Source organism: Pleuronectes platessa, chromosome 14, assembly GCF_947347685.1.
Source record: "Pleuronectes platessa chromosome 14, fPlePla1.1, whole genome shotgun sequence".
NCBI lineage: Eukaryota > Metazoa > Chordata > Actinopteri > Pleuronectiformes > Pleuronectidae > Pleuronectes > Pleuronectes platessa.
The window spans coordinates 5586384-5601126 of record NC_070639.1 but is presented as its reverse complement, the minus strand read 5'-3'; the positions used below and the strand labels follow the sequence as shown (position 1 = coordinate 5601126).

The window sequence follows — 14743 nt, the reverse complement described above, 5'->3', positions numbered from 1 at the left end:
ACCGTCTCTGTTCGCGTATGCGCAGTTAAGCGAAGTGACAGGGTACAGGCTGTTATTGTTTTGGGAACAGAAGCTCCAGCGGTTCGTTCCACTTCTCCGCCGCTTCACAAGGCGTACAACCCGGGATTTTAACTGTAGTGACACCCGGAGAGGAGGACCATGGGTGCCGGTTCGAGCACCGAGGCTGAGCGGGAGCCGCTGGTCGGTCCCTCTGGCGCGGAGCCGAGCAGACAGCCGGTGAGCAGCGGCAGGGTGTACGGGAGAAGATGGCTGGTTCTGAGCCTGTTCTCCCTGCTGGCGCTCATGCAGGGGATGGTGTGGAACTTCTGGGGACCCATCCAGAACTCGGCCGCTCTCGCTTACGGCTTCACCAAGTCCGACATCGCGGTGCTGGTGCTGTGGGGCCCGGTGGGCTTCATCCCCTGGTTGCTGTTCATGTGGTTAATGGATAAAAGAGGTGAGCAGTTCTAATGTGGTACATAATGTCCCACTGTTCGAGTCCTCGTTGTGAGCCATAACCATGACATGTGTCTTAAAGACATCCAGAGGTTTGATGCACCCAGATCAGTGGAAACACAGTATGTTGAGTTCCTCTGTAAAAAATGATTGGAAATCAGAGATAAGATAGAGTTAGGCCACAGTTTTTTCCTGTGATATCAGAAACTTTTGTATTAGAAAGTCTGTCCGTGTCAATATATTTATTAAACCACCCAAGCCTTTGAAAAAGAGAGAAGTAACAGAGGAAATAGCCCTAATGTTTTGTTATTTTTTTATAAATTTATACCGAAATTTATCAGATAATCCTGCTTGTAAATGAGTCAGGCAATTGTTATAAAGAAAATTATCAAAAAAACATTTTTATACTCAATTATATTCGATGTCATTTATATTCAATAAATCTATTTTTCCTGGATAGCTTATTTATACGATTAAAATGAATTTGAGCCATTGCCCATTTTTTAGTGGTTCAATCAATTTGTAAGTATAGTGTTGATTAAGCAGAGGTTTTCTCAATCCAAAAAGTATGAAATAGGAAAAAAAGTTTAAGTAAATCAGAACAGTAGTTAGTATTTTTACTTGAAATTACTTATTTTGAGTTTTCTGTCAGTAAATCATTAATTATTTCATTACTGCTCCTAATGTAGGTGTACACGTTTTGCTTCCCTCCAACTTAAGGTGAAGTTGATATTTGTATCAATGAACCTCAAAATGCTGGCAGATAAAACAACTCATACCACTTTAACTTTTAAAATCAGTGTACGTAGAGGAGTTTTCCTGTCTCCACTGTTCCATGAAGATGATTCAGAGACACCTGAGGGTTAAAAAACGACTTGTGTGAGAAAATTCTTCTCTCTGTCGAGAGGTTTCAAATTCCCAAGAGAGCAGAGATTGAGTAAAAGTGCCTTTGAGTGATGTCAAGCAGGCGTCCTCTTGACTTCAGCAGCTGAGTTAGGCACCCTTCACCCAACTAGTTCCTCTGCATCACCTGACTGACACGTCATAGTTCAACTGACAAATGACATAAACAGCAACGAGATCGCCGTAACCAAGCTGCTGACAACATGAAGACCACAAGTGCAAATCTTGCCAAGAAATTACATGTGATCCTGATCTTGTGATACTGATTCATCAGCGATTAGTGGTTCTTGGTGTTTTGTTTGCAAAGGTTAGGTTGCCACAGTATACCTGCTCTCAGTTAGTGGTAGGAACATTTTTATGATAAGACTACTTAAGGTAGGGTTATACTGTTATTGACCCCCATTAGACTGGTAAAGTTATTGCTCAGCGTAACACCCGCGTTACATACAAGTCTGCTCAGAAGTCGTATATTCAATTAGGGCATTCAGCACACATGAATTGCATTAAAACCACAATGTGACCCACATAACATCCAGGGTTTGCAACAGTCTCAAACTGTACACAGTACCCTGGGTCTGCTTCCGTTTTTCAGTAGGAGAAATGCTCCACTCCCCTATGGGGGTTCCTCCTACCAAAGGGTAGAAATAATGGCTACAGTTATTATTTGCATATATATGTTTTTTTTTAAACTCTTGGTTTGTAAAATTTCAGATAAAGTAAAGAATGCAGGTAAAAGCTGATATTCTTGTTGGCAGGAGCAAAAGGTTTTGATATTTGATGCAGCAGAACATGGAGGCAAACAACTGACTTAATATTTACAAACTTTGTCAGCATAGGCTGGAGCATGATCATTGTGTAACACCCGCAGGGTCATACTGACGAGTTATGACCAGTTTTTCCCTTCAGGCATCAATAAAACATGTTTAACAGTGGTAACAAAAACGCACACAGGGGGAAAAAAGAGAACAGCGAAGTGGAGATAGTTTCCTTAAATGAACATCGTGTGGGTGAAACTGAGACTAGAGACTTCGATGGTTGAAAGAAACATTTCCCGAGTGATGCTGCAACATGCGACATTAAACAAGGAACTGTGGAATTACTGTTGCCACCAAACTGAAACCAATAAGTCTAATAAAAACGTTCAACTGTTTGGGGGTTTTTTAAACTGTGTTGTCACTTTGGAGAAGGCAGTTTTTGGTGCTGTTGAGTTCAGAAGTGCCGACAGAACATGAACTTAAGTTATTTTGTCCTTCCCATTTACATCAATACTTGTCCACTGAGTAACAGAGATACTTCTGTTTGTAACTCAACACAATTCAACATCATCACAAAGCTGATAAAGTAGAATCAACACTTCTCTAAAAGTGTTTAAGTGCTGAACATTGCAACATTCATAAAGATAGGATTTGTTGCAGGACTCTTGTATTCTGGATTTTGATAGAGTTAATGGTTTAAATAAGTGACCGACTTGAGAAAACCAAATGTTCTCTGGTTCCAGCTTCTGAAATGGGATGATTTACTGCCTTTCACTGTCTTTTAATTATTTTTAAGTGAATATATTTAGCATATGAACTTCGGGTCAGGCTATTTTCTTACACTTTCAGTTAATTAGAACTGGAAATAGTCATTAGCAGTAATCACCATTTGGAGGTTTTATTAGATTATAAATATAGACTGGTGATCTCAACCATATTTCACCCCTTCAAGGCCATCTCCTATCAGCCGTTTTTCTTTCTTTTTCTCCACTTCTATGATCATGTCTTGTTTCCTCCAGGTTTGCGGGCATCCCTCCTCCTCTCTGCGTTCCTCATGCTGATAGGGGCAGCTCTGCGGAGCATCCCACTGACAGATCTGCCTCTCAGGCGAAGGTAAGACTCAACTATAAACAGCTGGGGGTTCAAGGAGGGCAAGTGTGATGATGAGATGAGGCGTCTGATGTTGGTACTACAGGATGCTGGCTTTTTTCAGGTGTGGGTCTTTGTAAGTGTCAGTCCTGAAAAGAACAGCGCGCAGCAGCAGGTTGTCCCAAGCAGAGCAGCAAACTTCAGAGCGTGTCTCCTTGGAACGGTAAAATCCTCAGGGCGTACAGCTTGATGTCACAGTGCAGCGCAGTGATATTGTGTAGTCAGTTGTTAGGCGAATCCGCCAGTACCACAATAAACTGCTTAACAGATATTTACAGTTCCTTTTGTTTACTGTTCATGTTGACAAAGGCCTGAATAAGTTTTGCACACTCACCAGGATATTCAGATGTCATTGCAGGGTTTTATTCCTGCAGAGTAGGGAAATAACCTGTTTGCTTATGATGCAGAATTTTACATTGTCTGGTGCAAGCAGATCCACAATGGCATCAAGGCAGAGAGAATGAATTTTCATGCAGGCTGAATAAACGTGTTTCATGGGCACTAGATAGTATAAACACCTGGATGAGAATAGGTACGATATGCAATGGTCACTATTGTTGTTTCTTTGTCATACTGTGTTCAGCTTGACTTAAACCAAGGTGCTGTTTATTTAAACCTGTAGAGGGACAGCCAGAAAGCATCTCGGCTGCTTCAGAACAGGATTCTGTAAGACAGCTCAATAGTGTGTGGATCCTATACTTATTTCTTGTGTCCTTGCTGCCAGCACTCTTATCAGTCTGCACGTTGACAGGCCATCACTGAAATCGTAAAAAAATCCCATTATTCTCTATGTGTCATTCTCAGTTTGACTCATAAGCTCGGAGTTCCTCTTTTGAAAAGAGAAAGCGCTCAGAGAAGGTCATTTCAATTATGAATGTGCCTTTTTAAAATTGTAATCTCATTGAATATTTCTGTGTAGTAATCTGTCTAATGACTCCATTATTAGGCCTCACAACGAGGCAATATATCATAAAATATCAATACATAGAGGAAATTGTATTTCCACAGAAGTCGGATATTTTCCCCTCCATGGATTTGAGGTTTTAAAAAATAATAATAATTTTGGCCTTCAGAGAGCAGATAAATCGGTTTTGCTTCTCAGTCTCTTTCTCACTGCGTCTCATGAGGCTAGGGCAAGAAAGTCATCTGTGGACTGAAAAGCTTTTTCTCCATGCACGCCAAATTTAAGAAAAATAAAAGGGCTTTGTGTCAGTACTTAAGAAGAAAATCATGATATCCTTGTGATTGGGCTTAAATTAAAAGACAGAATTTATTCTGTCTTTTAAAGTTTTGCGTCAAGGGCTTGTTTTCCTCTCCATGTGGTCGTGGTAGCCTCTGTTTTCCTTCCTCACAGCCCATACAATTATCTGCTTTTGGTTGTGATATTCAGCAGGATCATGATCAGTAGATTTATTTTATTTTGTGGAGATGTGCGCCATAAACATCACTCAAGGAAAAACTCATTAAGTCTTAGTGTGGATCTGGATCATGGGGGCGCATTCTGGAATTTTTGTGATTAATGTCGTGAGATTGGGGATTTCTCAACATTTTCATTTATAGCGCAGAGAATACTACATGCGCCTACTCTGTGCCATTTTAGTTTGTGATGGTGAGGAGTTTTTCGCCATCAAGTCTAAAAGCTAAGGCAAGACATGTTACATACATTAGCTTACTTACGCATTTACCATACATTAATTTATTGGGAGTACCCGCAAAAATATCAACACTGATCACAAAATATAGATTTTCTACAAAAGTAATTAAAAACATCCACAATTTGGTATCACAATACAAGAGATGGAACCACGATACCTGCCATCACATGTAAATCACTATTTAAAGGAGGGTAAACTTTATATATGTCTTCATTTAATTTATATATATACAATTTCCCTCCACAGCCGTATAACTTATTTCAAATGTATATTCATACAATCCAAATACATTGCCCAATAATGCTGAGGAGGTATAACACATTGTTCTGAAAGTTCTGCCTCAGATTTGTAAAATGTTTTGCTGTTAAGCAAATATCCACCTTTTTTTCCAATGTGAAACACCAACACTCCAGTGAGGCCAATGCAGCTCGAACCGTCATTTGTTGGTGGATTGTATCCATACACTACCATAAAATAGATAAGATAAGAGATACTTTATACTTTACAGTATGTACATTTTTCACTTCCAGAGTCTTTTACTGTAAAGGGGAAGTAGGCTCAAATAGAAAAGCGAGCGTGCGCAGAAGCAAGAAAGCTCTTCCTCTACTTCTTTGGGCTCAATGAGGGCAGGACTTTCAGTGGTTGTAACTGACACACGGACGCCTCACCCCTCATAAAACCAGCCCTGCAACGAGATGTATCAGATCTTGGTGTTTGCAGAGCTCATGCGAAAAATCAGTGCAGAGCTGCTGGTCTAAGCAACCCTGCACAGCCTTCAGCTGCTTAGATTCTGTCTTCAAAGAGGAAAACAAGATGGCACCATACACCAAGATAACATGAATCATACAGTAAATGTTAGCTCTGACACAGTTCGGCTTACTTTGCATAGTAAATGGAACAGGTCGCAGCTCTTGAGGCCATGTTTTAATGGATGACATAGTGTATTATAAGCTGATAGAAACATGTAGCTCCTTGGATCACCAGTAGATGCCACTCTTTGCTTTGCAGTAGTGGACATGGAACAATAGCAGTCTGCCAGAGCTTTGTTAAATGACATGTGGTGCAGCTGCCTGTGCTGGCCCTCTTAAATGAGATATTGTTTTCATATCAGAGGTACTGTTTGGGGTTAGAGGAGGATTTAGACGACCTGAGACATAAAGAGTGCAAAATTTCCATTGTGTGGAGTTTAAGGACAAAAGAGGGATCATAAGCAGTGTTTGTGTTTCCTGCTCGACTGATCAAGAGACAAGTTCTCCAGGTTTAGAAACGGTTGAGTTCCCTCGTCAGCCCCCTGCAGATCTGCAATTGTTCTGCATCTCCTTTTATGTTTGACGGGCAATTAGTTTATTTTCTTTTTATACTTTCTTCTCAATGATGTAACCTTCCTCTGTTTCTGTATTAGGATCATTTTTAGGAAATCAAGGATCATGTAAACAGCAGCACCTCCTGTTTTTCATAACCAGGATATTCTGTGTATAGCTGCTGCAGTTGCTTTTGAAAAAGAAGTTTGTTTTGTGACGTTCAGACGGGGACAGAGAAAGCACTCAGGCATCCGTGGTCACTGATTAGACCTCGCTGTGATGAAGTCTGCTCTCGAATCAAAGACATCAACTTTTTCTTTCTCTTGTTTTCATGCGTTCATACTTTTATCAAGCCCCCTTCAGTCTGTCTCTGTCATATATTTAAATCCAGACGTGGCTGGTGATTAATAAGTGTCTCTCAGTCCCTCACACTGTCTGATTGGTCATTAGTAGAATCTGTGGGTCATATTTCCGTGACGATGGTTGTTGGGCCATTTTCAAGATTTAAAATGTTATGGCTCTGTTGCCCCAGTCGGACCAAAAGCAGCCAGCTGATTTCACCACAGTACCACCTTCTTTGTCTCATTCTCGATTAGATGCCGCCCGACAGGGTTCATCAATACTGATTACCTTAATCATCTCTTGTTGAAAAAAAAGCTGCTCCCTGCCCCTCATTCTGTCCCCTGCCACAGTGCGGCTGCCTCATGTGACCAATCATCCTCATCTTAGACACCATCTGTCCTCATCACCTGTCACATTAAAGGCAATTTTCTTACTCACATCCATCCTGAGGTCTTATAGATGCTGAGGCAGGGTAATGAACTGCAATAATTTGAAAGTACTGACCAAACTTTCTGACATAAAAGTTTCAAAAGCTATGAAGCGCTGAAAGCTGTCATTGAATTGGTCCGATTATTCGTTTTTATTCAGATGAATGCCTCATTTTAGTGAAGTCCATTGTGAAAACTGTAAGCAGTAAGCACCTAAGGACTTTGGGCCTGTTTAGTTTGTTTAAATATATAAGATGATATCCAGTATTTCCTTTGGGGTCACCCCAGGTCAGTTATTGTTGACATGGGCAAGAAGGTTATGTTTTTGCCTCTGTCCATGACTGATCCAGAAATTATTTATTACTTTCTTTAACAATGCGAGATTTGTTTGCTTTTTTGGGATATTTTCACCAATAACCCAGGGAACAATAAATGGATCTTGATAGACAAAAGAAACCTGGTATATTTGAACTGATATAAGAGTGTGTGCAATAATTGGCAGTTGAATTAAAGGTAACTATTTGGCCTAGGCCGGGGTATGTGCTCTTTTGAGTGCCATTCTAGTTTTAAATTATAGTGATTATTTGCATTGCTTTTGAGTGTTTGGATAAACTGGATGTAACCGCAGGTTTTGTAATAATCATTGTATTTAGTGACAATGTGGTATAGCATAGAATAGTCTGGTATCTGGATCCTTCACAGGCCTAAATGAAACGGTAACCGCAAAACCTGTCAGGCACAATGCCAGTGATTTCCAGTTTGGTGTCAGTTCCATATCAGTTCAGCATCCAAACGGCCTCTCACCCCCTGTCAGTTGGGATTGGCTCCATCCCCCCTGCAACCCTCAAAGGGTCAGCGATATAGATAATGGATGGACACACGGTGGCAAATGTTTCCTATTTCCACTTGAATCTACAACTCTGTGCTGCTGCTAAATAAGATACATTATGTATCAACATTATCGATTTAGACTAAAAACATATTTTCACAAATCCACACAGAAAAGAAACTGTACTGCCTCATCCAACATTCATAACCTATGAAATGATGGATTTTATTTATTGCTGCAGCATCTTGACCACCTGCCACTGTGTTATTAACAGCTGATGGAGATTCAGTGTCATAGCAGCTGTCTCGTGACGCCTGCTCTCTATTCATGTTGTTTTCTCCACTCTAAGAATTACGAAACAAGTGCCACGCTGGCCAAGCCAAATGGAGTGCGGCCACAGTGATATACGTGGTGCTGTAGTTAGCAGTAAACAAAGCGTGACACTGACAGACCAGCACAAACTCGTTAATCATGGCGCGCTGCCAAGCAGTTAGAGCAGTGACGTTCACTCTCCGAGCCCCAGCACTGCTTATTTACTGTATTTTGCTGAAATACTCTTTAAACATACCAGATTAGCTGGATCAGGTTTGTTTCGTACCAAATACAATTACTTTGTTGAGATCGTAACCACCGTTCCCACTAGAATGGTGCCCCTTAATGTGAGGGTTATTTCTCATATTATTTCTCATGATATGTGATATGTGTTTCAAAACAGCCTGTAAAGCAGAAGGCAAATTTCCACATCTGTGAAAAATAAGGATGATTATATTGATCTGGCCAAACAAGAATAAATTATTCCAATGTGAGCTTTGTGGTGCTGGAATTGAACTACTTGGTTTGAGAACAAATAAAACAGTCATAGATGTTGGAAGCGTGTTTGATGGCCCCTGATGTGTACAGTTATTAATAAGAAAGCCATCAGGGGCTAGGAAATCAAACAATAATCCCAATATAATTTTCAGAATGATGAGCAGGTATTACACATAACGGATCTTCATCAGATTTGTAAAATGTTCTTGCTCTTTATCGAACATTTTCGGCTTGTGAAGAAGAGTTTGAAAAAACTGTCTTTAAACTTGAAAAATGTCAATGTGAAATTCATTGTGATAATTATTGATATCATAATTCTACAATATCTCTATGTATCCAGTTATGTCTGTAGCTAAGAGCAATTTGCACACAATGGAAATGTTGTGGTTTGTGGTATTACCCAGGTTAATTTTGTATGCAGGAGGTACAACTTTGATCTCAATCCCATTGTAGTGTTATGTAATGATGATCAACATGCTGAAGTGAGTGTGTGGCTGTTATTACATGGGGTATGAATTGTAATACCTGTCACGCTTGTCTTTCATCATTTGTCAGAAGAAACAGGAGAAAATAACGCAGTGGTAAAAGCAGCCACTGGGTTCAATCCTCGATGAAATGACAGAAAGGTTGGATGTGGAGGAGTGAAATAAGATCCTCCCTGCACCAATGCAGACGACCATATCAGAATAATGGTATAGAAATGAAGCATGTAAATTATATTTCCCACACGTGATCAAAATAGGATACTGCATGTCCTCATTGTTGACGTGTGTTAATCTGTAATGCAACCCAGTTTAAAACTATTGCAGTCAAATGAGCAATAAAGACCAGGGGTCGGATTTATAAAGGATTGCGTAGGATTCCTACTAAAAGTGTGCGTACGCACAAAAGCCGGAAATAGCGTTGGCCAAAGCTTATTCCGATTTATAAAACCGTGCGTACGCACACCTGAACGCAATGTTCACAGTCCACTTGGAAACATTCGTACGTGGATCTGCCTCCAAATCCGCCCTCCACACGCCCATCGTCAACCATGAATGGTCGCCACGAACATTAAATGATGCCGCTGACCAATGGGTTTCCACCGTGAGTCCTGACGGAGGCACGGCATCAAGCGATGTGAAGAGGAAGTGACACTTTCTGACACTGACATCGAGGTGTTCGTTAGTGAGGTGAAGAGCGACTTTATGGAACAGCAGTGATGTCACTAATAAAGAAAATACACTGACACTCTGCCGCTGCTGTGGATAACACAATGTGTGAGATCAGAAATCGCTGAACCCTCGCTTACTCCTCGTCCTTCCATTCGCATGCGCAGATCCCCGCACCACTGTCACGGCAGTATTTATTTATTTAGAGAATCTGACCGATTCCCCCACACCTGTGGATCCTTACCTCCACTGGGATATTTGTGTCTTAATTTCTTATAAGTGATCTCCTGTGCGCTCTGTGCGCTCTGTGGCACGGTCACATTCACTGCAGTGGAAAGAAGTACTGAAGATATTATAGAAGATATTATTAAAAACTATTAATGACTCGGCTCTGTAACTCCACTGTTAAATAGAATATGAACGTAATTTGCTGTAAGTTGTTTTATATATTTTTTTAATTAAAAGGCTCGGGTGGAGCAGATATGTCGCGCGAGCAAAACTAAGATGTTGGTTTAAATGTAAATGATGAGGTGGATCAATAATCTGCTTCAATTCAACACCTCATGTCTGCATCGCCACTTTCCCGTCTCCAAAACGTTCGTACGCATGGGTCAGAGTTTGCTTAGAAATACGCAAATTTTCCCGTCAAGTTCGTTTTTATAAATCCCAACTTTGGCGTGAGAAGTGGCGTACGCACGTTTCAGGCCCCGTTTTGTGCGTATGCAACGGTTATAAATCCGACCCCAGGGCACTTTATAAAGAACTGCACAAGGAAAGAGTGCCGCAGAGTATTTGATGGTGTGTAGGCTGAAAGTTAGCAGGTCTTGGATGTGGGAAGGAAATATAAGTCAATCTGTCACTGACCACAGCACTTTGAATTCCGTCCACTACATTTATCTCAGAGTCAGTGGAGAGCAGAGTTAGACACAGTTGGAGGGCAGAGAAGTATAATCACAGAGAAGGGTGAACTGAACACGTATACCTGCTTTATGTTCTCAATATAGGACTGGGCACTGGACCTTAATACTAGAACAAGTTTCTTTAGCACAGAGTATCGAGAATTGTGGAGCCAAAAAGCATCAAATGTTCATATTTTTATTATTGTTTACATATTATTTAATCAGATGGGTGGAGTTCATTTGGTTTGGACAACAGTTAACATGGATTTTTTATGCTCAAACAAAAGAACTTTATATAATTTAGAGCCCGATGGATAATAGATAGGCAGATTTTTATTGGCCAATGTGAGACATATCAGTATCTATAACATTTACTTACAGAATCAATGATGCAGAAAAAATGTGCACTTAAATTTTCATTTCAGATAAAATTATTTTCTTCATTCAAGTTCTAGGTGTTGTATTTTCTTCGTATTATAGTTTTTGTAATAAAGTTTATGGTTAAATTGTAATTTGTGATAAAGGCTTGATAAGTATGGAATACATTCTTATATATTGGTCGATATATCTATATCAGACACTTTTTACTATATACCCCTAAAATTCCATATCAGTCAGCTCTAATATCATAAATCTAGTCGTTATCCCTACATAGATTGATTTTCTAATACTTGTATTGATATGTCCTGGTTTTACAGTGCTGCTGATGGTTGCCAAGAACATGACAGCTACACTATATAGTTTTAGGATCTCAGCAAGTCCTGATACATTCTTGCACATAAACCAAAATCTTGAGTAATAATATATTAGATAATATGGAGAGATTGTCATCCCTACCCATATATCTGAAGTTATCCTTTTCAAATATATTACATTTAACTAATTGGTGATATATTTAATCTAGACGGTAGTACCAACATCTTTAAACATTTCTCAATTGACTTAATTAAACTAAAAAATCCAGTTCTCTCCGACCAGCCTGCACTCACTTATGTTGAGTAAGAATCAGCGGGGACGCTTAGCTGTCAAATCTACAATCTGAATGGAAATATAATGAGTATTTTTGAATACCCAAAACTCTGAATTAGCCCGAGATCCCACATGTCCTCTCTCTTCCTCATAATTTCTCTCAATCTCTGCCTCTTTCCTCCCTCCATCCCTGGTCTCCTCGTATTCTCTCTCTGCTGGGCCGTCTCAAACTGCCCTGAATGAATGGGGTCTTTACTGAACTCACAGACAATCAATCAGCCGAGCGCTGTCTCTGGCGGCTGGCTGTCTCAGTTAGACAGAGCTCGCGGTGGCTGGCGGTGGTGAAGGGTCTTGTGCCATCAGGGGACGTCTCGGAGTAAATCTGTCTCATACTGCTCAGTCTGAAGCTGCACAAGTGAACCTGTAACTTGGACTCTCTGTGGAGCATCTTGTTACCTTAGCCACTGCTGATAATGAGATCTTATTTTTTTCCCCCTCATTATTCCAGCACATTTTTCAAACTTTTTTTCGTGTCTGTATATTGTCAACTTAATATATACACTAATCTGAGGCTCACGTCTGTGACCATGTTTGATTATCTTGGTTGTTTAACAGTGATTGGTCCATTTCAGTTTGTTATTAATAGGTCTCACACAAACCAAGGGTTTACAGGGTTTACACTTCTGTCATTCTCAGCACTTCTTCAGTTTTCCCAGTTGAAAAACTCCTTGACATTAGAAAATGGACCATAACTATTTTTCACAAAGTCCTAGTTAGGTTGTTAAATGAACTTTAAGAGGTGTCACATAACTCCAAACTCCAAACTAGAACTACAAAATGTTACATTGGTTCAGGGAAACTTAAATATCATAGAGAAGTATTATATTTTCATAAATGGAGTCCAGTAGTTTTTTGAGGTGATTATAGACCCACACTATGCAGACTCAACCTTTTTAACAGACACTTTCATTACAAAACTTGATACCTGTAGTCAGACTTTCATTGGCCAGATAACCCTGAGTGCCCGGTCTCACCTTTCAAATAGACTACCCTAATTATTATCCTGTGCACTGGCAGGGTAATTCATTAATTTCCTATGAGATTTGAATTAGGGCAGCATGTCCTTGTGGTTGACTGGGGTCTTTCTGTGTGGAATTGGACTTTTCCCCCCCTCTGTGTCTATGTGGGTTTTTCCACGTACTTTGGCTTACTCCAACAGTCAAGAAACGTGCACATTGGGGTTATGTTAATTGGAGACTCTAAATTGACCGTATGTGTGAATGTCAATGGTTGTTTATCTCTATATTTTGGTCCTGTCCAAGGTGTACCCAGCCTCTCTCCCCCGTAACCCTCAAAGGGATAAGCAGTATAGATAATGGATGAGTTTGTATGTTGTTATTTCATTTAGTTTTATTTGTAGAGCATCAAATCATGCAACACACATTATCTCAAGGGACAACCTTATATTAGCCCAACAGTTCATACAATGAGAAAGCATTTGGCAACAATGGAGAGAAAGAGCGATGGAATCCGATGGTCATCAAAGGATTAGGATCCATGATATTTGCTATTATTATTATTATTTGCTACCACACCTCTCTTTTTATATTTCCAACATGGTTGTCCAATTTTTGTATTCAAGTGTTGTTTTTAGTGAACATTAAATAGCATTTTTTCTTGCTCTTTCAGGTTGATACATGGAGGTCAGCTTCTGAACGGTTTAGCTGGCCCGACCATAATGAGTGCTGGCCCCTACCTCTCGACGACGTGGTTTGCCCCCGACCAGAGAGCCACCGCGACGGCTGTGGCCTCGCTCTTCTGCTACCTGGGAAGCGCTGCTTCATTTGTAGTAGGACCTCTGGTAGTGCCGTCGCCCAATAACACCCAGAAAGCTCCAGCGATGGTAGCAGCAGTTTCCGTCAGCTTCATCCGAGACAGGATCCAGCTTGTTATGTATGCAGGTACTATCAGTGAGAACATCTAAGCTTGCGGAGGATCAATAGCACATCATTTCGACATCATGTCAGCACTGTCAAGGGACACAAATACAATCAGGAGAGGGGATCCAAGAATTTTGCACAAACACAAAAAAAAATCCATTTATAATCTTTATAACTGCCCCTCTGAAAAATAGATTGCTGGGAATGTTATGCTTAACTGACTCAGAAAATTAAAATCATGCTCAAGAAAGGAACAAGCATGCTGTAATAGATTGAGGCAGTGGCTTTTGTTTAACCTAAGGTAATATTGTTATTCATTTTTAAAGGGCAAAGCAGGCTCACTTTATGAACCAAGTTTTGGAAGTTATCAGAACAAAAAATGACAGAAATATGAAGTACATTACAAGTTGCACTGACTACATCTACGATGGACCTTTTTAGAAATAACTATAGATTGTATATTCTGGTGGCAATTGTCTGGAGTACAAGTACAAAGCCTCCTCTATGTTAGCAGGTGGGACATGGCCAAAAGTAAAAAGTTTAAATACGCGTCAAATTTATTTTTCTCAGAGATCAAAATTAAGCCAAAGTATCGTTAATGCCCCCTGGTTGCTGGCTGCAATATAGGTCATAAACCCTGCTTCCTCCATGTTAAAAGATGGTTTCTGCCATTATAGGTAGTTCATAAATTGGGTTTTAATTAGTTATTTAATACTATAAAAACAGGGGGGAAACATCATGATTGGTTGAGTGCTTGTTTGGTGGGACTTTAGTACATCTCTATCCCCTGGTCGCTCTAAGACAGACTCTGGATCCAAATGACATCACCACTGCAAGATGGTAGCATTCATATCTAGGATATTTTGGCTATTGTTGAATTAACAGGCTTTAGAAATAACCAAACTGTAAAATATGTTTCTTTGCAAAGAAAACAATAACATGAGATTTCAATCAGCACTTTGCCATATTGCATAGTAATATAACATGGGCATGTATATAGTCTCTCTTTCTAGATCAGTTCACTATTCTGTTCATTCCAGGGATGGTATTAGATGATTTTCAGATGTCACTGTGACCTTTTTTTATAATGTCAAATTGGTCTTACTGCCTTTTCCATGAAGATAACCTGTGTCTCTCTTATCTGTGTCACTGTGCT

At 40.0% G+C, this 14743-nt stretch overlaps 1 protein-coding gene across 2 annotated transcripts in view; it reads left to right on the top strand.

Annotated features, from left to right (window-relative positions):
* Positions 1–63: 63 nt before the first annotated feature.
* Positions 64–14743, top strand: part of slc49a4 (solute carrier family 49 member 4) — a 54724-nt gene continuing 40044 nt past the window's right edge. For both annotated transcript variants that reach the window (XM_053440001.1, XM_053440000.1), the window contains exons 1-3: positions 64–457; positions 3134–3227; positions 13337–13608. In XM_053440001.1, coding sequence (XP_053295976.1) covers positions 160–457; positions 3134–3227; positions 13337–13608 — 664 coding nt within the window. In that variant the 5' untranslated portion in view covers positions 64–159. The remainder of the gene's footprint in view (positions 458–3133; positions 3228–13336; positions 13609–14743) is intronic.